At 36.7% G+C, this 27339-nt stretch overlaps 1 protein-coding gene across 4 annotated transcripts in view; it reads right to left on the bottom strand.

Annotated features, from left to right (window-relative positions):
* The window catches only part of LOC115852212 (signal recognition particle subunit SRP54), an 86683-nt gene that overhangs the window by 36206 nt on the left and 23138 nt on the right, over positions 1-27339 (bottom strand). For 3 of the 4 annotated variants that reach the window (XM_070044957.1, XM_030854784.3, XM_030854783.3), the window contains 9 exons: positions 21735-21885; positions 20509-20657; positions 20104-20204; positions 19530-19616; positions 15984-16057; positions 15665-15773; positions 10612-10782; positions 7128-7223; positions 3850-6281 (listed from right to left, as the gene is read on the bottom strand). In XM_070044957.1, coding sequence (XP_069901058.1) covers positions 6190-6281; positions 7128-7223; positions 10612-10782; positions 15665-15773; positions 15984-16057; positions 19530-19616; positions 20104-20204; positions 20509-20657; positions 21735-21885 — 1030 coding nt within the window. In that variant the 3' untranslated portion in view covers positions 3850-6189. Of the gene's footprint in view, positions 1-3849; positions 6282-7127; positions 7224-10611; positions 10783-15664; positions 15774-15983; positions 16058-19529; positions 19617-20103; positions 20205-20508; positions 20658-21734; positions 21886-27339 lie in introns of those variants that run through there. The other variant, XM_060294745.2, reaches the window with a different exon arrangement.

Raw genomic sequence — 27339 nt, 5'->3', positions numbered from 1 at the left:
TCCTCTTTATATTAAAATGGCTGATTTTACTTGGATAGTTCTTTCATTAGACTTCTGTTATTATTCTTTCTTAAAATCCACCCAGAACCTTATGCCTGGAAGAGTAATGCCCTAGTTTGCAATTCCCAAAGTCTAGCCACTGGAGGAAATCTAAGATTGTTGGCTATGCCATTGGCACCCCAAATCACTTACCAAACACTGGGATCCCCTTGCCTTAGCTATCTCCAAGCTTACTAATATCCCTCCACCATGTCCTGTTCAGAATTCATCTATTCTCCCAGCATACCATGTTTGCCTACTTGAATTCACAGCTCCTTTTTCCTGTTTGGTCAATAGAATCAGACAAAACCCCCAATAGTTCTTAGGAACAATTTGTTCCAACAGTACCCTGCGGTTACCCAGAAACATTGGCTCTCAACTTTACCTTGCTGTGCAACAGAATATGTCCTCATGATGACCCTCCACATATTCCATCAAGGAAGGCTACTAGGCTGCTCAAATATAACTGACCAAGGGTTTAATTTCACCTTGACAACTCCTTTCTTTGTGCCCCATCTGCTATATCTTTGTAGTTGGAAGATGACCTGCCTCAACAGCCCTAGCCCCAGCTTCTCAATGTCCCCTAGGATTTTTAATGGCCCCTTTGACTGTATTAAATTCTCCAGAAATTACCGAATAGCACACATGCTCTACTTCCTTCCTCTGCTGAGAAATCTCTTCTTAGGGATTTCAGAAATATCTAAGAATTATATTCCCCAAGTGGAGGATTGGAACCCTTGACAAATTGGTTCGAAATCTCTCTGCCACCATAGCAGACATAGCTGATGCCACAGTCATAGCATTAAGTGACCAAGTTAACTCCCTAAACTCACTTACTCATGTTATATTAGATAACTGATTTGTCTTAGACTACCTTCTGGCAGAACATGGAGGTATCTGTGCCATCTTAAATGCCACCTGCTGTACTTGGATAAATACTTCTGATATAGTAGAAACTCTGAGGTCCTACAAAAGAAACCCGCTTGGCTTCACTCTGATACCCTTAACACTCCCCTAATGTTTGTTCAGCTGTTTGCCCTCAAACATTGGATCTTGGTTCAGAACTGTTCTGCAAACTGGGTTATTGCTCTTAATAGCTGTTAGCTTCTTTATGTTGATAAAGTCCTTGCTTAAATTGATTACTTCCATACTTAACCATTCTTCTGCTTGGTTAAGGCTCACACAGACCACTATGCTTGAGGCAGCACAATATCATGATGCCGCCAATGATTTTCCTGATCCATTTATTGACTCTTACACCCAACCCCCACTCTGAGGAACATGATGAATCCAGAACAGGCAACCAAGCCACTCCAGCTATGTGGGACTAAAAGTTGCCCTGGTGATATTTTCTCCAGGAAAAATCATGAGCAAAGGGGGGAAATGTGAAAGGAACAATGGCATAAATGACTGAGACGTGCCCCGAGGAGCTCCAGGTTCACTGCCCACGCTGAACTTTTGCTGAACTCTCTAAAATAAAATTGTTGATATTGGCTGAGTTGCCAAAAGGAAAAAACAATCCTGAGAACTGTACTTTTTCTGGACTGAGGAAACCATACCTTTCCCTAGTAACAGATGAGATGCGCTTGATAACCCAATTGTGTATATAGCGTAAATTTACCCTCCAATCCAAGTTCTTGGTAAACTATAAGAAGGAAACTGTAAAAAATCAAAGGACACACATCAACTGAAGGGCTTCACACTCCCTATATTTCCTATCAAATGGAATGTCAAGAAACAGGTGGGTATTTCTTGTACCACTTCTGTCAGACATAAAATTCTGAACCACTTAATTGATTCCCAAAGTCAGAAATTTGGGGAATTTCTGGTCCATGAATATATCCAGTAACAACCCTTACCTCTTTTGGGTTACCTCTTTAATTTCCCTCATTCTATTTTAAAATCAAAAAAGCAAACAAGCAAGATACATAAATTATGCAGATATGCAGACATTACACAGGACTTTTCCCTGGAAGGTCACAAAACTTTTGCGTGTGTTGTTTAAGAAAAATAGACCATAATTACAGGATATTACTCACTTCTGCTTCCCATGAGAAGAAAGTCTTTATGTCAGAGTAGTCTCAGGCCCCACGTAGGGGATTTTCTTAGTGTCAGACTCATCTAAATTATCTCTCCTACAAACAGGTACTGCTGTGCAATTTCTTGTTTTTTTTTTTTTTTTTGCAGTACGCGGGCCTCTCACCGCTGTGGCCTCTCCCGCTGCGGAGCACAGGCTCCGGACGCGCAGGCTCAGCGGCCATGGCTCACGGGCCCAGCCGCTCCGCGGCATGTGGGATCTTCCCGGACCGGGGCGCGAACCCATGTCCCCCGCATCGGCAGGCGGACTCTCAACCACTGCGCCACCAGGGAAGCCCTGTGCAATTTCTTGATTGTCTTTCCATTTATGATCCAACTGGTACAAGAAATGCATTGTTGGGTCTCCCTGGTGGCGCAGTGGTTGAGAGTCCGCCTGCCGATGCGGGGGACATGGGTTCGCGCCCCGGTCCGGGAAGATCCCACATGCCGCGGAGCGGCTGGGCCCGTGAGCCATGGCCGCTGAGCCTGCGCGTCCGGAGCCTGTGCTCCGCAGCGGGAGAGGCCACAGCGGTGAGAGGCCCGCGTACTGCAAAAAAAAAAAAAAAAAAAAAAGAAATGCATTGTTTTAGGCTAATGAGAGAAACTTTTAAGCCAAATGAAGCTAAAAGATCTATATGCACTTCAAATAATGATTTTGAATGAAGACAAAGAAAAGTAATGAGAGTTGCAAACAGTAGCATAGGCATGCCAACCTCAACAGTTTGTATGCACCACATTAATACTACCAAAGGAAATGTGCCATAATTTACCAGCTTCCTTTAAAAGCATCCAAAAATTACTTTGTACTCAATACGCCCATATTACAGACAAGAGGTCAGTAGAGAAGGATAGGGACTAGAGGCTTGGGTTAGCAATTACTCAACAATGAGCACAAATAAATTGTTATCTACCCCTAATTGCAAAGTGTTGGGAAAAGACTCATAGCAAAATTTCACATCACATCAACAAGTCACAGACTATACAGGTGATCTAGAAGTAAAATTTAAATTAATACCTCAAAATTTGAGATATAAATCCATCATTCCTAAACTCATGGCTCAGAAGCAAAAAAGGCATTAGGTTTAACTGTAATGCAATAGCTTAATGTTCAGAGCATGGTAACTGGAGTTTAGAGCAGAATTTTGAAGATGACTACGTTTCTAATCCAGTGAATGCCAGCAATGAACAGAAACAGATTTGAGCTGTGATGATGGCTTCCTAGTTTTGAATATGCACCTTACTTGGCTTTATTAATAATTATTGCCAGGTTTTAAGCAAGATCAAAACTTATTTACATTTAGTTGTTATTTAGCCATGGTTCTCCCTGGCTCATTCAAATCCTGTGGTTGCTATTATTTTTTATTATAGTAAAATATTTGCTTTTACTGCATACACAACCAACAAGCTGAAATTCCTTCACATTTATTTTAAACACTTTGTTCCATTTTTTACTCAAATTTTTGTTTATATGTACTAAAGCTACCTGTAAAAGAAAATCATTCAATTTTATTTTATATTATGGTTTACTTTTCAGAACCTCTACATTCACTGACATAAGGTATTAATAATATAGTAATTTTCCAACATTAATATGCATGATGAAACTTTAGTTCTAGTAAATTTCCTGGTCTTATTGTTTTTGATAACAATACATTTATTTTTAGCTATGTGCGTTATATGTCTATTCAAGGTTAGTACAATATTACTACATATCAGAACTTAGGACTTCTCACATTATGACACACTGTATTTATTTGAACAATATAATGGTTTATGTAACACACTTTGAAATTGCTTTTACTACATGATGAAAAGTAATTATTTTTTTCCAAAAAATTCCTCCATAAAGTTGCGATGCATTGTGTATACACCTTATATTTTACATGCTAGCAAATACGATACTTTCAGAACACTGACATCCATCAGATTAAATTATTAATTTGCCTTTTCTAGGTATTGTAGTTTTCTGATAATTAAGTTCTGTTTGGTTTTGTTTTAAAATTACATAAGCATTGTAAATGCAAGAAATTATACCTAATTTTATGTTTGTACATATTTAAGTAACATTATAATAAAATCCAAGAAGAATGCAATGTTGTATGATATTAGATCTAGTTAGTGCTCTAAGTTGGAAATATAACATATATCAAAAAGCTAAGGAACCAATTTTAACAACAGTGAAAAATAAAAGGACATTTGTTCAAATTATTAAAAAATTTAATTCTGGTATATAGTACTTACGCTTTCAAAAAATGAGTACTTTGATAGAAACTGTGAGAAATGAAAGATAGCTTTTGTAACTAAAAAGATGCCAGGTTGAGGAATTAATGGAATCAGAATTTCAGAGAACATCCCCAATTTCCTCATTTTATAGAAGAGACAAGAGAAACAGAAGCTGAACTACATGTTCTGGACCTTTAGTTGTCCTTTGCCACTGTTATTTTTGCTTCTGAAAAATATAATTTGCATCACACCCAAAAATACTAACAACAATGCCCAAAGCCATACAGTTTGGCCAAGTGTCTCATTTCCTTTTTTGGTCAAAATGAAAAAGTGGCACCCTGAGGATAGAAATCACAAAAATGCATGCCCAGAAAAGGTGGTATGCATCAGTTTAATAAGAAACTAATTTGGAGAACAATATTTTCTCTATTGTCAAATTTCTGTAGCTGGACCTTGTGATGACATTTCTGCAGAACACAAGATACGTAATTTTTACAGGGTATACAAATATTTTATAGGGATATTAAAGTTTTTGGCTGGTGAAAATTATTTGGTGGGATATAAAATCTTTGCCCAAATAAACAAGAAAATCGGTTGCATTCTCTATGTAATTATTTTCTGAAGATAGTTTGGATTTTAAGACCCTTTTAAAACACTTGAGTTATAAAAAATTAATACTATAAAAACTAGCTATTTCTTTCACTCTCTTCTACTTCTACAAATCAATTCTTTGCTGAAGATCAGTTCATCCTAGTTCAAAATCAGTTCACCCTAGTTCAAAATACACTGTTATACCACATCCATTATCTTCATGATGTCAATAATGAGTAGGTATAATAATTATTCTAGTATTTTAAATGAATTCCATAACTTACTGAAAAGCCATTGTCCTAATTGAACTATGCATCCAAAGTAACAACCACCAAGTCAATCTTGTCATGGTCTCATTATTTTTAATATATAATAGTGACAGCCTAATATTTGCAGTTATATTCCCATTAGGAGGTCTATACATTAGCTATTATCATCAAAGTATATCAATTTCTTCAAGCAGATTTTTGGTATGTAAGAAACATAACAAACTTGGCTTTTCAAGAAAATCAAACATTGCCGTTAAGGCTTCAAAAATATGAGGTAAAAAAATGCAAGTTATATACAAAACATTAAATTGTGAACTGTAACCAAATTCACAATTTCCATTTAAATGGCAGACCTAAGATTTTCTATGGCAAAATTATCTTGATTATTCCAAGTTAAACAAAAATTCCTAATACTAATGGTTAGGTTACTCTATCATATGTCCCAATAAAGGTACACTTATGAGAATAGTTTTAAATATTAGCTTCTCTGTCTGCCTTTTAACATGATACACTGATAATTTTAAGCCATAAAGAAAGTTAACAACCCCTTAACTTATAACGACTTTGAAGTTTATTTTACAGCACTTTTATTGAGACATCATGTAACTATTGACCAGGACTGTTTACAAATGCAATGCTTGGCCTTTGAGACAATTAAAAACTTTTAAGTATCAATACTAAAATTTTACATCATTTAACTTAAGAAGTGTTATGATGTGTTATGATGGCTGAAAACTAACAGAAGAAAATCTAAAGCAAAAATATAATGATTTCCACAAAAACCATATATTCCTCCCTTATATGAAAGGGAGGGAGGGAAAAAGGAAGGAAGGAAAAAGAAAAGGAGGGGGAAAAAAGATGAGGAGAGAAAGAAAAGGGGCAAGACAGACAAGAAAAATACTTTTATTTCCTGTTTGCAAAAAGGAGGGAAACTCTGAGGTCTCAGCAAACAATGTAATCAACTGAGTCAGTTTAAATTAAGGCATCTTCTTTACATGTTATTGAATCCCATCATGCCTTTCATATTGCCAGCAGCACCCTGTTGAAACTGCCTCATCATTGACTGAAGTCCTGCCATACCACCTAGAGTGAGAGTAGAATAAAATCAAATAATTATTAAACACAACTTGAAACATTTGTTACTTTTGCCTAATAAGTACTTGAACTTCTAAAAAAATATACTGGGTTCTGACTGCATCAGCCTTAAAGTACATAAAAATTTGTATTATAACCAGTATCCTCATCTATAAAAGAGAATGAATAACTTACCTCATCACATTATGAGAAATACATACTACATGAAGAGATCTCAGAACAGTACCTGTCACACAGTAGGGAGTCAGTAAATCTAAACAAAAATTTTTTTCCTGGGGAGTCTGAGTCTTATAAATAGTAATAATTTGGGGCAGGGATGGGGGGTAGTTATTTCATAGGACTTAAAGTAAGAAAACAATTCACCATTATTGAACATCTGTTCTATGCCCAGAACTGTACTAAATGCTTTCCTATCTATTAGCTCATTTAATCATTATAATTTCCTGACGAGCTATTGCCTGTGATTTTACAGAAGGGGAAAGTGAGGTTCAGAAAGTTTAAAGAACTTTTTATAGGTTACATGGTAAAAGTGGAACTGGGTTTTCAAAATCGTTATATAATTCCAAAGTCTAATCAATGAAACTATCCAGATTCTAAACTAAGGAAAAAGGTCACCAGAACAAGCATTAACAAAAGATGATTAAGTAGCTTGCTCAAAAATCACAAACAGCAGCAGAGGAGTAAATAAAACCTCAGCTTATACAGCACTGTTACAACCATTCAACTTAGAAGTTAGATGGCCCTTTTACTTAAATCATACATTGTTTGAACAGATTTTCATATCATAACAAAAGGCATATTAAAACTCAACCCTTATAAACTAAACCAATTTACCCATGTGATGAAGAACTCTAGGATCCATCATTTTGGCCATTTGTTGATTCAATTTTGCCATCTGTGACTGGCTCACATTCTTAGACATGTCACCACCTGAAGAAAAAAAGGTTTTGAGTCAATATAGACTGTAATATAATCAGGGTATCATAGAAATTGAGTAAATATAAAGAAAAAAACCTATAATCGTATCACTCTAACACAATTATTTCTATTTGTACATATTCCCCTTCTACTCTTTATCCCAATTTCATACATATTTTTGAGAAAGAACAAGTGAAACTCAATATTAAGGGACTTTCTTTTTTTAAAAAATTATTTTATTTATTTATTTTTGGCTGCGTTGGGTCTTCACTGCTGCGCTCGGGCTTTCTCTAGTTGAGGCGAGTGGGAGCTAGTCTTCGTTGCGGTGCATGGGCTTCTCATTGCAGTGGCTTCTCTTGTTGCGGAGCACGGGCTCTAGGCGCATGGGCACAGTAGTTGTGGCTCGCGGACTCTAGAGTGCAGGCTCAGTAGTTGTGGCGCACAGGCTTAGGTGCTCTGCGGCATGTGGGATCTTCCCGGACCAGGGCTCGAACCTGTGTCCCCTGCATTGGCAAGCGGATTCTTAACCACTGCACCACCAGGGAAGCCCTAAGGAACTTTCTTAAGGGCTACAATTTTTGTTAACATTTTTACTTATACCTGTGAATGAGCCACTATAAGCAAAACCATATCCAGTGGTTATTAATAGTAAGCTATAACAATTGTTTAATAGTGACATGGTAGAATGCTGAACAAAAAACTTTACAGATATGGGTTAATTGGGAAAGAGAGTGGATTACTGATAAATGGATATGAAAGAATGAGTCTGAGAGAACCTGAAGATGTGTATATCTAAGAAGCTATTATAAATAACAAAAAGCTTCAGCGAATAGAAAGAATAATGCAACTCCATTTATTAATGAATTTCTACACACTCAGTCAAAACTCCACAGTAAAAAGGCAGCCAATGAAAGAGATGCACACTGGGGCAGAAGCGATAAGAGCATCCTTTAGAGAATAACTGCTGTGCTCTTAAGAGACAGAAAGCCAAAGACATCACTGATGCAATAGCAATGAATAAGTAGAGCTGCTTCAGCAAAACTATTTATTTCAAAGGAACATTAACTCTGGTACTTCTCAGGAACATTTGTGAAAATGCAAATCAAAGATGACCCTGATTCTCTGATCAAAGCTGGCTAATATGATTAAATTAAATGAATTAAGAACTATAAGATGTGTTTTTATAAAAGATGATAAAACCTGTAAAAAATATTTCATAATTAATAAATTTGTGTAAGATGTGAATTTTACAACCACTGATGATTTGTTGTAAGAGTTTTTGTCTCTGAGGACTTAAAACTTCGAAAAATTATTAAGACTTTGGTGTGACAAGGACGTGTACCATATCCACTGCCCATTTCATCTTGGTTGTGCCTTTATTGTGCAGTTAATGCTTAGACAAGATCTCACCAACAGATCTACAGTAGTTCTATCAAGAACAGTCAGGGTCATTTGGGAAAGATGTTAAACTGACTTAATGTGTTTATAAATCACTATCTGAAATAATATGTGGTGTTAGGAATTATGACCAATTTTAAACTTGTTTGTCTAACTTTTCTCCCTTGTCACAAAAAAGAAAATAGGACACAGTAGGCAAGGAAAATAAGGAAACTGTCAAAGACAAAATGTGATAGGGCTTCCCTATCACAGGGTTGGCGCAGTGGTTGAGAGTCCGCCTGCCGATGCAGGGGACACGGGTTTGTGCCCCAGTCCGGGAGGATTCCACATGCCGCGGAGCGGCTGGGCCCGTGAGCCATGGCCGCTGAGCCTGTGCGTCCGGAGCTTGTGCTCCGCAACGGGAGAGGCCACAACAGTGAGAGGCCCACGTACCACAAAAAAAAATTTAAAAATAAAAAAAATTAAAAAACATGATAAAAACTTATGTAAATACCCATCTTTTTTAAAGCTATTCAGTGGTATTATTCATCTTTGGAGCTTACCTAATCAATACTTCTTAAATAATAAATTCACCTTAATAGTGTTTATGATATAGAAAAAAACCTTAAAGAGAGGGCTAGGACAGTTGATTTTAACCCTTTGGAAAAACAAACTTATCTGTTTACCTTAGACAATACACAGCAAAATAAATTCTAGGTGGGATAAAGAGTAAAAACCTAAAAAAAAAAAAACAACAAGTAGAAGAAAGTATAGGTGACTACTGTGGTATCAACATGGGGAAGGCTTTTATGAGTATAAAAGAAACCAAACCAAAAGGCCTGGCTGCATTAAAAATGAAAACTTCAGAGACTTCCCTGGTGGTCCAGTGGTTAAGAATCCGCCTTCCAAGGCAGGGGATGTGGGTTTGATCCCTGGTAGGGGAACTAAGATCCCACATGCTGCGGGGCAACTAAGCCTGCATGCTGCAACTACTGAGTCTGCGTGCTCTAGAGTCCGCGCGCCACAACAAAGAGCCTGTGTGCTGCAATGACAGACCCCGCATGTTTCAACGAAGATCCCGCATACTGCAACTAAGACCTGATGCAGCCAAATAAATAAATTAGTTAATTAATTAAAAAAATTAAAACTTCATTTTTAATTAAAAATAAAAATGAACGGCAAATGAAATTTTGGGAAAAATATTTGCAGGTATAGTCCAAGAATTTTAAAGAGTTATTACAAAGCAATAAGGAAAAAAATAAAACAAATGGACAAGTAACCTAAGTAAGAGGGGATTCACCAAGAAAATTCAAACCAATAAATGTACGAAGAAATGTTAAATGTGAGTAATCGAAAAAACATATTGAAAAACATTTGACCATTAAATTGGAAATACTGAATTATTACAAAACTTATTCTGCATCTACTATATTTATGATCAAAACAGACAAAATCCCTGGCCTCATGGAAGACTGCACAGAAACTGATACAGGAACTGATACTGATATGAAATCAGCCTAAACATCCAACAAAGACGCATTGTGCTAAACAAAGATACATGCGTAACTGGAATAGTACTCAGTGGTTAAAAGTTATATTCTGAAGAATATTTGACAATATGGAAAAAAAGTCATGATGTTTGAAAAGAAAAAGCACTAGTTATATCAAATGTTATTTGCAATAAGACCCATGGGATTCTCTGGGGAGTAAAGGTAATGGGTGTTTTAAATTTTTTTCTTATATTTCCTTATATTCTCTAAATTTTCTTTAATATATACTATAACGTCACAAAAATAAAGTCATTAAGTGTGATTTTTTAAAATATTAGCATTTATTACCTTGAATCTGAAAACAGATAAATCACAGATTGCATTATAAATCCTGGAAGTACTTGAATATAACATGAAATTCAGCAGTGTATTTTCTAATACTGGCAGTACTCCCTGGCTTTAATTTTTAGTTTCTCAACCTCTTTCTTTCCTTTCAGTGTGTCAACTAATGATGAGCTTGTTATTTTTCTTACCTTTGAAAAGTCCTTTGATACCTCCCATCTTTTTTACCATCTGTGCAAATTTGGTATATTGTGTCAAAAGTTCTTGTACATCTCTCGTTGACACACCTGATCCTCTTGCTACTCTTTGGATTCTTCCTGGTTGCTTACTGAAAACCTTGGCACCATCAGTACTGTCCAGTTCTGTAGGCAAGGGTCAATAACTTTCACGTACACACAATTAACATTCATTGTCAAAGCAGTTACATGCAAATATCTTACACACAGAAAATAAATACAGTGGTGAAACCACCAACCAGATTTAACAAATGTTGTTATCATCTGCTGTGTCTTCATCTGGTTTTTAAAAATTAAACATGGAATATATTCAAAAGAATATTTATAATATCCATAAGCTATAAAAACAATAAAACAAATACACATCTACTCACCCTACAGTTTAAGTAAAATAGAACATTGTGAAAATTTTTCTTTGAAAAAATTTTCTTTGTCCACCCTTTCTATAGCTCATATCCAACTGCTCCTCAGAGTATATGCCAGAGGTATAAGGTATATTTCAAAGAGGAACAAAAGGGCTTACCTTAGCTCTAAATAACTATTATCCTTTAAATCATAAATTTAGGCGTATAAGCAAGTAGAAGTAGGTAGGTTCTATCTATAATCAACAGAGTAATTGTATATTTCCTATATAATCAAGTAATTACTACTAGTTTTTTAACGCCTTCTGTAACGTAAAGAATGAGTTAATTCCTTCCAGTGTTTTGATAACTCTTAGAATACGAGGTACATTTCTTATGGCATTAGTTGCACACAATCTCAGGAACAAAATTTCTATTATGTTTGCATTCTCTCCACAATACCCCCCAATAAGTGATCACCTAACTTTGATTTAACAACCCCAGGAGAGATGATCCACTATCCAAAATAAGTCAATCTGTGCCATTCTAATACCCATAATTATGGAAAATCTTTTCACATATTAAAATGAAATATGTTTGCCTGACATTCCTTCCTATTTTGCATAGATGTCTCCTTGCCAGGCATAAAGAATAAGGCTTTCAAACTATTTGAGAGCCATGATGTCTCCTGTGAATTTTCTCCAGGTGACAAATATCCAACTCTTTTGACTGTTCCTCTTATAACACGGTTTAGCACCCCATTTACCACGCTGATTTCCTAACTACATTTTCTAATTTGTCTATGCCCTCTAAGCATATTGTCCAGAAGTGAACTGAAATCCAGGGGAAGACTAATTACTCATGTAATACAAATAAAGATCAAATTATCTCATAATAAACTTACAGTCTGTTAAAACCTCTAAATCCATTTCATAAATGCAGCTTTTAAGCCACATCTTCATGATAAAATATTTAGAAAATGTGTATCATATTCCTTCCAAGAGCTCAAATGGAGTGAGAGAAAGAAGACAGTGAATAACAGCACATCCTGGCAAGCAATAGGAGAGAGTTAAGCAAAAAGCAGAAGGGGACATAATTCAAAGAAGAAAGGAAGTCAGGAAAGGCTCCATGCTGGTGGTTTCTCTTTAACTGTGTAGTCCTGAAGGACAAGTATAAGTAAAGAAGAGAAAAGAGCAAGGGATATTCTAGGAAGCAGAACATGGATTCCTAGAATAAATGAAACTAGTTTTGTGTAGAAGGAACAATGCATGGATAAGAGCTGAGAGATGTAAGAGATTATAAAAGTAAGTAAGGACAAAATTATAACAGAACTTGTACACCAGGCTTAGGAGTTGGGAATTCATCACGAAGACAACATAGAGCCACTGAAAGATTTCGATACCAGAATCGTTATGTTTAGAAAGATTATTCTTGTGGCAGTGAGGAAGGCAGATTAAAAGAGTGAAAGGGCTTCCCTGGTGGCGCAGCGGTTGAGAGTCTGCCTGCCGATGCAGGGAACACGGGTTCGAGCCCTAGTCCGGGAAGATCCCACATGCCGCGGAGTGGCTGGGCCCGTGAGCCATGGCCGCTGAGCCTGCGCTTCACAACGGGAGAGGCCACGACAGTGAGAGGCCCGCGTACCGCAAAAAAAAAAGAGTGAAAAAAGAGAAAGGGAAGTGTCAGGAGGCTACTGTAGCAATCCAGGTAAGGAATGATGAGTGTATGAACTAATTCAGGGGATATAGAGACAAAGAGGAGAAAGAAGATACGAGAAATACTTAGGAAGTATAACTCATCAAGTCTAAGGTGATGTTAAGGTTTCTGTATTGTACTTGAAGTGATGAAATACTGATACGAATGGACTGTGATAAGTTAAGTATGTATATATATTGTAATACCTAGAGCAACCACTAAGAAAACTACTCAAAGAAACATACTAAAAGACATACAGATACATTAAAATAGAATAATAAATAATGTTCAAACAATCCATAGGAAGATAGAAAAGAGAAAACAAAGAACAAAAATCAGAGTGAACAAACAGAACAAAAGATAAAATGGCAGAACTTAAATCCTAATATATAAATAATATATCAGTTAAAAGATTATCAGAAATATTAAAAAAGAAAAAACATAACATGTTGTTAATATGAAACTCACTTCAAATATAATGATACAGGTAGGTTAAAGGTAAAAGGATAGAAAAAGATATATAATACAAACAACTAATTAAAAGAAAGCTGGAGTGGTTGCATTAATATCAGATAAAGTGGAGCAAGGCAAAGGAGAGCATTACATACATAATGATAAAAGGGTCAGGTCGATTCACTAAGAAGACATAACAATCCTAAATGTGTATGCACCCAACAAAAGAGCCTCAAAATACACGAAGCAAAACTGACACAACTGAAAGGAGAAAAGTTAGGCATCTCAATACCTCTATATCCATAATCAATAGAATGACTAGACAGTAAATCTAAGTTGACCCCAGTTTCTAGCTTGGGTAACTGAATAGATAGGTGGAAGTGTCACTCACCAAAGCAGAAGCACTACATTTTGGAACTGATGTACCTCAGAAAACTCTCAAACGTGTAACAGAGATGTCTGTCCACCATTCAGTGAGCACCTAGACAGGAAGTGATCCAGAGTATAGACTCTCAAGCCAGAAGCCCAGCCTCTCCATTCCCTAGCTAGTGACCTTTGGCAGATTACTCAACTTCCCTGTATCCTAATCTGTAACAGTTAGATTGGATTTTGACCCCAGAATTGTCCCTTAAGAGTTGTTGTGGGTTAAAATATGTAAAGTGCTCAGGACAGTACCTAGGGCAGAATAAACACTCTAGATATGGCTGCAGTTATCAATTCTACATTCAAAACTTTTTTTTTTTTTTTTTTTTGCGGTACGCGGGCATCTCACTGTTGTGGCCTCTCCCGTTGTGGAGCACAGGCTCCGGATGCACAGGCTCAGTGGCCATGACTTACGGGCCCAGCCGCTCTGCGGCATGTGGGATCTTCCCGGACAGGGGCACGAACCAGTGTCCCCTGCATCGGCAGGCAGACTCTCAACCACTGCGCCACCAGGGAAGCCCTGCACAACTTTTAATAGTGTTGAAGATACACAGATGAGAGAGAAACATTATTTGGGTTACTATGAAGGCCTAGAGATCAGGAAAGACGTAGAGACTACAAAAAACAATCAGGTAGTAGACAAAGCATAGATGTGGATTAATTATTCAAAACTGAGCAGAATGATAAGAAACACTAGCTGAGGACAGAAAACTGTAGCAGATATTCATTTAAGAGGTTGGGTGAGGATGAGACCAGTGAAAGAGACTAAGTGAACAAGAAAGGTATGTGTAGTTCCCTGGTGGCCTAGTGGTTAGGATTCTGGGCTTTCACTGTCGTGGCCCCGGTTCAATCCCTGATCTGGGAACTGAGATCCTGCAAGCCAAACAGCACAGCCAAAAACACAAACAAACAAAACAAAACAAAACAAAAAAGCAAACAAAAAAAAGAAACCAATAAAGGTAAGGATAAAATGGAGAGATGGTATAATGGAAACCAAGAGAAAAAGGTGTTTAACATCCAATGTTGTAAAGGTCAAGAAAAAAACTGAAGAGTATCCATTAGAGTAGACCAGTGGAAGGTTATTGAAAATCTTTGTATGATCTATTTCACAGTAATGGTGGGGAGAGAAGTCAGATTTCAGTAGTTTGGGAACATAAAGCATTCTTTTAAGAAGCTTGACTGAAAAGAGAGAGTAAAAGCATGCGGGAGAAGTGAAGCCTAGAAAATGTGAAATTGTGAACTTAAGAAAGAATGTTTATATATTGATGGGGGAAAAAAGTCAGTAGGTAAGGAGAGACTGCAGATATAGCAGAGGATTTTACTGATGGAGAGAGGTCCTTGAAAAAGCTTTAAGAATGGTTTGTGGCTGTCACAATCTCATAGATAAATCAGCCAAAGGCTGAAAGAATTCAATGCCAAAAGCCTGTATTTCTTTGTAAATAAGAACAGAGATCAAGAGTAGAAGGCCTACAAAAGGGTGATAAATATTTGGCATGCCTGCTGGGTTCAATCGGAAAGGGTGCTACAAATACTGGGAAAAAGATAAAGAAGTCATGGGTCTAGAGATATTCATGGGCTGAGGACCTGAAAGTACAGGAGAAAGGGATAATGTAGGATTAGAGATAAAGCAGTGTACTTGAGAAGACCAAACCTTGAGAGTTACAGAGCAAAGTAAGCTGGTAAACACTGCATAAACTCTCTCTCTCTTACAGATTCCCAATTCATGTTAGCATATTAGAGCTCTGAGGAGACATACAATAAATAAACTTACTAGTGTTTTTTTTTTAACTCAGCGTTCCCCCAAATTTATTTGACTACAGAACTCCCCTTTTAAGTTATTTCTATCAACACCATAAAGAACTTGTGTTCTCTCCACAGAACTCATTTGGAGAAGCACTATACTAGACATTTCTCTCAATGAGGAGGTCAACCCAGTAATCCCAACCCTTTGAGCAAGAGCTTTCAAGGAGCTAGAAATCTCCCTAACAATCATCTTTCAGTCTAAATTTTCCCCATCTTGTTCACAAGAATATAGTTAAACTCTCAACTTACTGATATTCAGAACATTGTCCTCCAAGTCAAATAATCTACCACCTTACCTTGATCATTCATACTATCCATTATTGTCATTAATTTCTTTAGCCTGGCCATTGACTCTTGTTCATTTCCTTTGCTCATAAAATCTGTTCCGAAACCAGGGATCATCCCCTAAAAGATATATTAAACATAAAATCAATAATAGCTTGAGATTAATTGTTCAGAATGTTCACATTTAACTAATGGCTTTAATGTTAATACTAAGTTTTAAAAGTATCTATTTTTACCCAAATATTAAAATAATTAAAGCAAGTGTATCTGTTCTTAGAAATTTTAACAAAAACAAAAGAGGTTAGAAAAAAACTTTTTAGTATAACTAACCAAGATCTGACTGAAGGGGCCCATTTTCATGATATTTTGAAATTGTTCATACATGTCTCGCAACGTAAACTGACCTGAAATACAATATAAATGATGCAGATATATTAGAGAATGAACATTTCCAGTCAATAAAACCTAATGATTTTCCTTAATCATGGGCTCATCTTGAAGCACACTTATAAAATATCCAATCAATAAATATTCACTCAGCAGTTACTACACACAAGATCACAGGATGAATACAGTGGAGACAGATAGATCCTATCCTAGAGAAGCTCATATTCTATCAGAGAAAATGGACATAAATACAGGAAATGTGAAAACAAAGGAGACAAACTATACCTACTAGGATAACTGAAATTAAAAAGTCTGACAACACAAGTTAAAGAGAATGTAGAACAAACAGAACTCTCATATACTGCTGATGAGAATTGTAAAATGGGCAAAAGCACTTTAGAAGATTATTTGGAGTTTCTTACACAGCTTAGCTGTCCATGAACTGTAAAGTGGATAGACTCTGAATGAAATACTACTCTCAGCAATAAAAGAACAGGCTATGGGCTTCCCTGGTGGCACAGTGGTTAAGAATCCACCTGCCAATTCAGGGGACACAGGTTCAAGCCCTGGTCTGGGAAGATCCCACATGCCGTGGAGCAACTGAGCCCAAGCACCACAACTACTGAGCCTGCGCTCTAGAGCCTGCGAGCCACAGCTACCGAGCCCACGGGCCGCACCTACTGAAGCCCAGGCGCGTAGAGCCGGTGCTCTTGAACAAGAGAAGCCAGCGCAATGAGAAGCCCATGCACTCTAACGAAGAGTAGCCCCCTCTCAGCACAACTAGAGAAAGCCCGTGCGTAGTAACGAAGACCCAATGCAGCCAAAAGTAAATAAAATAAATAAATTAAAAAAAAAAAAAAAAAAGAACAGGCTACAGGTGAGTACAACCACCTGGATGAATATCAAAAATATTATGCTGAGTCACAGAAACCATGTGGGAAAAAAAGATACACTCTAGGATTCCTATAATATGAAGTATTTACTGGGAAGGGGAATAAGCAGACTTTCTAGAGTAATGGAAATATTCTATTTCCTGATGGAGTGTAGATTATTGTGCATTTGTCAAAGTTGATTGAATGATATTCTTAGAATCTGAGCATTTCATCATTATGTAAATTCAGTTAAGGAGAAAAACAGAAAGAACAAGACAAAGGAGAAAGATTATTTTCTATTTTTGTCCAAAGATATAAACAAAAATGGTGTTTGGTTCTAGGCATTCTGAATTTGAAGTTAGCAGTACAATATCTTAAAAGAAATGTTATAGCCGGCAGCTAGAAATGCAAAATAAAACAGTGGTAGAGAAGATTAAGGCTAAAATACATATTATACAGAAATGACAACTGAAGCTATGATAAATATAAGAAATCCACTGTCATGGAACCCAAGTGAAGAGTCTGAAAATATAAAAGGCAGATAAAACTGTTAAATACTGGGAGCCAAGAGGAAAGAGAAAGGTCACTACATTTGGAAATCAGGAGGCCCTTGGTGATAACAGAAAGGAGTAGAATGTTAGAAGCAGAAGCAAAATGCAGAGATATAAAGAGAGATCTAGGAGTCAGAAAGCAGACTGACTAGGAATATATTACCCAGTTTAGTGTGGTAGTAGCAGGGGGAAAGAATCAGGCAATAAAGGATAGATTCATTCATTCAACAAATATTTACTAAAGACTTACTAAGTGCCAGAAACTGTACTAGGTACTGTGAACATAAAAGAGGAAGAACACAGCTATGAAACCTACCTTCACTTTCCAGCAGGGAAGACAGACATCAATCAAATCATTGTGATGACTCATACAGCAATTACAGGATTCAATGGAAACATACAGTAGGGGGTTCTAACTTAGTCTAAGGATAAGGTAGAATGTCCCTGAAGCACATTTAAGGAAAGACTTGAAGTATTAGTAGGAGTTAGCCGGTTTGGCTGGGATAAAGAAGGACAGAAGTAGGAAGAAGAGAGAATAACTACCTAACAGGCAGAGGGACCAGCAAAGGCAAAGGCAGAGACAGCAGCGTACATGTGAGAAACTGATAGAAATTCAGCATGACCAGCACACGGAATGCTAAAAACAATAGTGTCAAAACATGACTCGGAAGATGTGGGTTGGATAGTGGAGTCATTCAAAACTACTCTAAGGGAAATGGGAAGCTACTGAAAGATTTTAAGAAAGGTAATAGGATCAAATTTGCATTTCTGAAAGATCATTTCGGCTGAAGTACAAAAAACTGATCCAAGGGGAAGAGTCCAAAAAACTGGAATATCTGTTAAAAGACTTAGAATAAACAATCTAGATAAGAGATGAACTTGCATAGTTGCTGGGAAGTAGGGGATGGAATGGAGATAATTAGGAGGTAGAATCACTAGGACTAATGACTGATCGGAAAAGGACTGGCCAGAGTGAGGAAGAGATGAGTTGATGACAACATCCAAGTTTCTGACTTTGGCAACAAGACAAATGATGTTAAATTCATAGATGATAACATTGGGGTGGGAGGTTAGGATGGGAAGACAAGGATAAACTGAACTAAATGTCTAAGGAAGATCTAAGCATCTAAACATACAGATATGAGTCTGAAGCTCCAGAGAAAGAAGATGGCCTAGAATGATCCCTGGAAAACATCAACATTTGAGAAGTAAAAGCATAGGCACCTGACAAGATGAATGAGAAGGAGCAAAGAGGCAGGATAGTATGTGGCCATGGAAATTAAGAGTAATACCATTTTGAGAAAAACAGAAATGGTCAATAATATGTTAAATGCTTCTGACATGCTGGACATTTTACATATATCAGCTAATTTAATCTTCACAACTCTATGAAGAAGATAGTATTATCTACTTTTTACACATAAGAAAATTGAGGTTAAGTAATTTGAACATGATTTTTTTCAATTTAATTAATTAATTAATTAATTTGGCTTCACCCCGCGGCATGTGGAACTCCCCAGACCAGGGATTGAACTCGCACCCCCTGCAGTGGCAGCGTGGAGTCTTAACCACTGGACCACCAGGGTAGTCCGAGGTTAAGTAATTTGAAAAAGTCACATGTTAGATTAAAAAACTTGAGCTCTTAATCACATTTCAATAGGAGTTGACTTCAATGTGGAGTAAAGAAAACATGTGTGGGTATTTAATCTCATTCTTTTAAATTTCTTTTTATATGTTTTATTACATATAAATATAAAATTTATAAGTAAACAAACAAATCAGAAGAGAGTATTCTAACGTACTTTTAACCTGTTTTACTCCAAGGAACCCAATGAAAGCTTCAATTTTAATCTTAATGCAATTTGATTACAAGAAAGAAAATAAAAACACTCCATTCTACAATTGCTTAGATGCCTGAGATTTAAAATGATTTATATATAAATCTAAAACAGTAAACATTTGAAGAATTGACTTTAATGGATGTATCATTTCAAACAAATTATAGCTTTATCAAAAGAAATCCAGGTAAGTCATCTGAGATCAAATGCTTTTTGCTACTCATATACCATGTTTCAACTTCTCTATAAGTGCTTCATTGTCATCCAACTTCAACTCGTTGACTTTATCTATCAGTCCTTCAATGTCACCCATACCTATAAGACCCAAAAAAGTAAAATTAATAACCAATAGTGTATCTGTTTTACATTATGCAAAATGCATGCACATACATAATAAGCCTGTGAGATAGGCACTTCATAGGTGAAAAACTGAAGCTGGAGAGGTTAAGTGACAAAGCAGGAACTGCAGCCCAGGGTTTAATTCCAAATTCCATGCTCTCAAACACCTGGAGACATTATGAAAGTTTTGCTGCCATTATCACTGCTATTACTACAACCACATGCTTCTGTATTGAGCTCTAAAATTTTTCCAAGGAACTTTCCATCTAATAGCTCATTTTACCACTCTAACTACAGGAAGCAGATAACCACCATCCTTAGTTTGCAGGTAAAGAAGATAAATCATAGAAGAAAATTATTTTCCTGAGCTAGTTAGCAAGAGGGCAGAATTAAAATCCTAATCTGTTCTAAAAATTCATACTATTTCTTGAAGGTTTTTCTATATCCCCACCACTGTACACACCAAGAAGTTTGCTGATGAAAGGCTGCGTTTTGAAAGGTTCAAAGTCATCTATATGTTCCCCTGTACCAATGAAAATAATTGGACTTTTTGTGGCAGCAACTCTGCAAAGAAAAAGAAAACACAAAATAACCTCAAAAAGGAAAACAAATTTCTAGAAGATTTTAAAGGTAATTAGACAAAGGTACATAGCTCAAGTTTCTTCTCACTAGCTAAAGGAGAACTGTATCAGAGGTACTCCAAAATTCTGTTTCTATTTAAACTTCTTTTACAGACCATACTAGGTCCACCATTGGAATATATTTTAAATGATTAATAAGAAAGCCATAAATACACACACACACACACACACACACACACACACACACTAAGCCCAAGACACGGGACAATAACATCAATGATACTTACGCACTGAGTGCACCACCTCCTTTTGCATGACCGTCAAGTTTTGTTACTATTACTGAGGCTACATCTACTTTATCTTTAAAAGCCTTAGCCTGGGCTTCACAAGCCTGCCCAATGGAGGCATCCATCACATAAACAATGTTATCGGGTTGCTAGAAAATTTAAATAGAAAAGATATATATTTTTACTGACCTTAAGCAAATTTCATCATTAGAAGCTATAAAAAATATTTATTATAATTATTCAATCAATCAGTATTTACTGAGGGAGTACTATGTATTGGGCACCATTTATGTCCTCAGTCAAAGAGATGAATAAGAAAATCCTTATGCTTGTGGGACCTACATTCTAATCACTGGAGACAGATAAAAAAATAGGCAAATAAACATTTCAGATGTACAACAATTAAAATGGAACAGAGAAAATCAGTTCTGAGGTGTGAGAGGTTTCTTTCTGTAGGGTGGTCAGGGAAGACCTGTCTGGAGGTAACATTTGAGCTGAGGCCTGAATAAAGAGGAAAAAGTTAAGCAATGATCTAGAGGAATCACACTCTAGACAAATGCAATAGCAACAGTAAATCCGAGAAAAAAAGTAGAAGAGTGTGCGCTGAAAGCAAAATAAATAAAGGACAGATGAGAATATTTCCCTTAGGTCTGCTCACCTAGGTCAAAATAATGGCACAGCTAAACAAAACAAAACAATGTATTAGTATTAATCATTAACCAAAGAATTACTGCCAACACCTCAATGGCAAAACATGGGTTCATAATATGTGCTATAGATTACCTATAAACCACTTCTTCTTCCCGTTATTTCCATCACAATTTTAAAGAGACACTAAATGATTATTAATATTTTTAAATGCTTCATTTTAAAAATCTTTCAAAATTCACCTAAAGCAAATGTTTTTAATTTAATTTAAATAATTTACAGAAAGGAAATTCAACAGCTATTAAAGGTTCTCATTTTTTTTTGCTTGTTATTTTTTCTTATACATACTAATAAGATGATTAAGTGAGAAAGGAAATATTTCAATACTCATGAAAATTTCATATTAATGTACAGAAGATTAAGTCCTTATCATACAGACAAAGGAGCCCAAAATAAAAATATATTACTTGGAATCTTTCTTACAGGCAAAAAATAATTTATATGGTTCATAAACTCAATCAGGATTTATAATTAATTTAACCAAAGTCTTAATAATGTTGTTAAATTAAGCTACTTACTATAGCATTAGCAACTTGAAGCATTTCTTCAAACAAAGAGTCTTCTTGTTTATGGCGGCCACTTGTATCAACAATAATAATTTCAAAGTTCTCATTTTTGAATTTCTCCACTCCTTCAGAGGCAATGATGACAGGATCCATTTCTGTATAGCTATTTAACATGGAAAAATGACTTAGCAGCAAAACTTCCAAATAAGAAAAATTTGGAAACTGTTAGTGCACCCTTAATCTACTCTGAAAAAGTCATAATGATCACAATTTCAATTTAGAAGTATAAAATCTAATAAGTATTAAATATAACAACCCACTTCTAGAGCAGCATGAAGCAGTAATCAGTTTTCCAATTACAAAATCCTGTATGATTCTTTTTTTTTAAATAAATTTATTTAAAAACAATAAATAGCCCCCATATTTATTTATTTATCATTGGCTGCGTTGGGTCTCGGTTGCTGTGCGCAGGCTTTCTCTAGTTGCAGTGAGCGGGGGCTACTCTTCGTTTCGGTGCGCGGGCTTCTCATTTTGGTGGCTTCTCTTGTTGTGGAGCATGGGCTCTAGGCATGCAGGCTTCAGTAGTTGTGGCACACGGGCTTCAGCAGTTGTGGCGCACGGGCTTAGTTGTTCCATGGCATGTGGGATCTTCCAGGACCAGGGCTCGAAACCATGTCCCCTACTTTGGCATGCAGATTCTTAAACACTGCGCCACCAGGGAAGCCCAAAATCCTGTATGATTCTGCTGCGTATCTTTTCTGAATGAGCTGTGAATTCCTCAATTTTTTTTACATTTTCTTTAATAACTGAACTTGTATTACATAGTGTTTTAAACATGCTTTTCCACTTAACACCCTTTTATAAGCAATGTTTTAAACATCTTTATTGGAATATAATTGCTTTACAATGTTGTGTTATTTACTGCTGTATAGCAAAGTGAATCAGCTATACGTATACATATATCCCCATATCCCCTCCTTCTTGCCTCTCCCTCCCACCCTCCCTATCCCACCAATCTAGGTGGTCACAAAACACGGAGCTGATCTCCCTGTGCTATGCAGCTGCTTCCCACTAGCTATCTATTTTACATTTGGTAGTGTATATATGTCAACGCCACCCTCTCACTTCGTCCCAGCTTACCCTTCCCCCGCCCCGTGTCCTCAAGTCCATTCTCTACGTCTGCATCTTTACTCCTGTCCTGCCCCTAGGTTCATCAGAACCTTTTTTTTCTTTTTAGATTCCATGTATCTGTGTTAGCATACAGTATGTTTTTATCTTTCTGAGTTACCTCACTCTGTATGACAGACTCTAGGTCCATTCACCTCACTACAAATAACTCAATTTCATTTCTTTTTAAGGCTGAGTAACATTCCATTGTATATATGTGCCACATCTTCTTTATCCATTCATCTGTCAATGGACACTTAGGTTGCTTCCATGTCCTGGCTACTGTAAACAGTGCTACAATGAACACGGGTACATGTGTCTTTTTGAATTATGGTTTTCTCAGGGTATATGCCCAGTAGTGGGATTGATGGGTCATATGGTGGTTCTACTTTTATACCTTTAAGGAACCTCCATACTGTTCTCCATAGTGGATGTATCAATTTACATTCCCACCAAGAGTGCAGGAGGGTTCCCTTTTCTCCACTCCGTCTCCAGCACTGATTGTTTGTAGATTTTTTGATGATGGCCATTCTGACCAGGGTGAGGTGATACCTCACTGTAGTTTTTTTTTTTTTACATCTTTATTGGAGTATAATTGCTTTACAATGGTGTGTCAGTTTCTGCTTTATAACAAAGTGAATCAGTTATACATATACATACGTTCCCATATCTCTTCCCTCTTGCGTCTCCCTCCCTCCCACCCTCCCTATCCCACCCCTCTAGGCGGTCACAAAGCACCAAGCTGATCTCCCTGTGCTATGTGGCTGCTTCCCATTAGCTATCTATTTTACATTTGGTAGTGTATATATGTCCATGCCACTCTCTCAGTTTGTCACAGCTTACCCTTCCCCCTCCCCATATCCTCAAGTCCATTCTGTAGTAGGTCTATGTCTTTATTCCTGTCTTACCCCTAGGTTCTTCATGACATTTTTTTTTCTTAAATTCCATATATGTGTGTTAGCATACAGTATTTGTCTTTCTCTTTCTGACTTACTTGCAAAGGATTAATCTCCAAAATTTATAAGCAGCTCATGCAGCTCAATAACAAAAAAACAACCCAATCCAAAAATGGGCAGAAGACCTCATTGTAGTTTTGATTTGCATTTCTCTAATGATTAGAAATGTTGAGCATCCTTTCATATGTTTGTTGGCAATCTGTATATCTTCTTTGGAGAAATGTATTTTTAGGCCTTCTGCCCATTTTTTGATTGGATTGTTTGTTCTTTTGATATTGAGCTCCATGAGCTGTTTGTATGTTTTGGAGATTAATCCTTTATCCATTGCTTCGCTTGCAAGTATTTTCTCCCATTCTGAGGGTTGTCTTTTCACCTCCTTTATGATGTCCTTTGCTGTGAAAAGCTTTTACATTTCATTAGGTCCCATTTGTTTATTTTTGCTTTTATTTCCATTTCTCTAGGAGGTGGGTCAAATAGCATCTTGCTGTGATTTATGTCATAGAGTGTTATACCTATGTTTTCCTCTAAGAGTTTACATTTAGGTCTTTAATCCATTTTGAGTTTATTTTTGTGTATAGTGTTAGGAAGTGTTCTAATTTCATTCTTTTACATGTACCTGGTCCAGTTTTCCCAGCACCACTTATTGAAGAGGCTGTCTTTTCTCCATTGTATATTCTTGCCTCCTTTATCATAGATAAAGCGACCATATGTGCGTGGGTTTAACTCTGGGCTTTCTATCCTGTTCCACTGATCTATATTTCTGCTTTTTCTGCCAGTACCATACTGTCTTGATTACTGTAGCTCTGCAGTACAGTGTGAACTCAGGGAGCCTGATTCCTTCAGCTCTGTTTTTCTTTCTCAAGATTGCTTTGGCTATTCAGGGTCTTTTGTGTTTCCATACAAATTGTGAAATTTTTTCTTCAAGTTCTGTGAAAAATGCTGTTGGTAGTTTGATAGGAATTGCACTGAATCTGTAGATTGCTTTGGGTACTATAGTCATTTTCACAATGTTGATTCTTCCAATCCAAGAACATGGTATATCTCTGCATCTGTTTGTATCGTCTTTAATTTCTTTCAAAAGTGCCTTATAGTTTTCTGTATACAGGTCTTTTGTCTCCTTAGGTAGGTTTATTCCTAGATATTTTATTCTTTTTGTTGCAATGGTAAATTGGAGTGTTTCCTTAATTTCTCTTTCAGATTTTTCATCATTAGTGTATAGGAATGCAAGAGATTTCTGTGCATTAATTTTGTGTCCTGCTACTTTACCAAATTCATTGATTAGCTCTAGCAGTTTTCTGGTAGCATTTTTAGGATTCTCTATGTATAGTATCATGCCATTTGCAAGCAGTGAGAGTTTTACTTCTTTTCCAATTTGGATTCCTTTTATTTCTTTTTCTCCTGATTGCCGTGGCTAAAACTTCCAAAAGTATGTTAAATAATAGTGGTGAGAGTGGGCAACCTTGTCTTGTTCCTGATCTTAGAAGAAATCATTTCAGTTTTTCATCATTGAGAATAATGTTGGCTGTGGGTTTGTCATATATGGCCTTTATTATGTTGAGGTAGGTTCCCTCTATGCCTATTTCCTGGGGAGTTTTTATCATAAATGGGTGTTGAATTTTGTCGAAAGCTCTTTCTGCATCTATTGAGATGATCATATGGTTTTTATCCTTCAATTTGTTAATATGGTGTATCACAGATTGATTTGTATATATTGAAGAATCCTTGCATTCCTGGGTTAAACCCCACTTGATCATGGTGTATGATTCTTTTAATGTGTTGTTGGATTCTGTTTGCTAGTATTTTGTTGAGGATTTTTGCATCTATGTTCATCAGTGATACCGGCCTGTAGTGTTCTTTTTTTGTGACACCTTTGTCTGCTTTTGGTATCAGGGTGATGGTGGCCTTGAAGAATGAATTTAGGATTGTTCCTCCCTCTGCTATATTTTGGAAGAGTTTGAGAAGGAGAGGTGTTAGCTCTTCTCTAAATGTTTGATAGAATTCGCCTGTGAAGCCATCTGGTCCTGGACTTTTGTTTGTTGGAAGATTCTTTTAAATATAAATTTATTTATTTATTTTTGGCTGCATGCGGGCTTTCTCAAGTTGCAGTGAGCAGGGGCTACTCTTTGTTGCGGTGCGTGGGCTTCTCATTGCAGTGGCTTCTCTTGTTGTGCAGCACAGGCTCTAGGCACGTAGGCTTCAGTAGTTGTGGCACGTGGGCTCAGTAGTTGTGGCTCGTGAGCTCTAGAGTGCAGGCTCAGTAGTTGTGGAGCACGGGCTTAGTTGCTCTGCAGCATGTGGGGTCTTCCTGGACCAGGGCTTGAACCCGTGTCCCCTGCATTGGCAGGAGGATTTTTAACGACTGCGCCACCAGGGAAGTTCCTTTGTTGGAAGATTTTTAATCACAGTTTCAATTTCAGTGCTTGTGATTGGTCTGTTTACATTTTCTATTTCTTCCTGGTTCAGTCTTGGAAGGTTGTACTTTTCTAAGAATTTTTCTATTTCTTCCAGGTTGTCCATTTTATTGGCATGTAGTTCCTTGTAGTAATCTCTCATGATCCTTTGTATTTCTGCAGTATCAGTTGTTACTTCTCCTTTTTCACTTCTAATTCTGGTTATTTGAGTCTTCTCCCTTCTCTTCTTCATGAGTCTGGCTAATGGTTTATCAATTTTGTTTATGTTCTCAAAGAACCAAGTTTTAGTTTTATTGATCTTTGCTATCATTTCCTTCATTTCTTTTTCATTTATTTCTAATCTGATCTTTATGATTTCTTTCCTTCTGCTAACTTTGGTTTTTTCTTGTTGTTCTTCTTCTTTCTCTAATTGCTTTACGTGTAAGGTTAGGTTGTTTATTTGAGACGTTTCTTGTTTCTTGAGGTAGGATTGTATTGCTATAAACTTCCCTCTTAGATCTGCTTTTGCTGCATCCCATAGGCTTTGGGTTGTCCTGTTTTCATTGTCATTTATTTCTAGGTAGTTTTTTATTTCCTCTTTGATTTCTTCAGTGATCTCTTGGTTATTTAGTAACGTATTGTTTAGCCTCCATGTGTTTGTATTTTTTACAGATCTTTTCCTGTAATTGATATCTAGTCTCATAGCATTGTGGTGGGAAAAGATACTTAAATGATTTCAATTTTCTTAAATTTACCAAGGTATGATTTGTGACCCAAGATATGATCTATCCTGGAGAATGTTCCATGAGCACTTGAGAAGAAAGTGTATTTGTTGTTTTTGGATGGAATGTCCTAAAAATATCAATTAAGTCCATCTTGTCTAATGTGTCATTTAAAGCTTGTGTCTCCTTATTTATTTTCCTTTTGGATGATCTGTCCTTTGGTGAATGTGGGGTGTTAAAGTCCCCTACTATTATCATGTTACTGTCGATTTCTCCTTTTGTGGCTGTTAGCATTTGCCTTACGTATTGAGAGGATCCTATGTTGGGTGCATAAATATTTACATTTGTCATACCTTCTTCCTGGATTGATCCCTTGATCATC

This window comes from Globicephala melas, chromosome 2 (assembly GCF_963455315.2).
Source record: "Globicephala melas chromosome 2, mGloMel1.2, whole genome shotgun sequence".
Classification (NCBI taxonomy): Eukaryota; Metazoa; Chordata; class Mammalia; order Artiodactyla; family Delphinidae; genus Globicephala; species Globicephala melas.
This window is presented reverse-complemented; position numbering and strand designations above follow the sequence as displayed.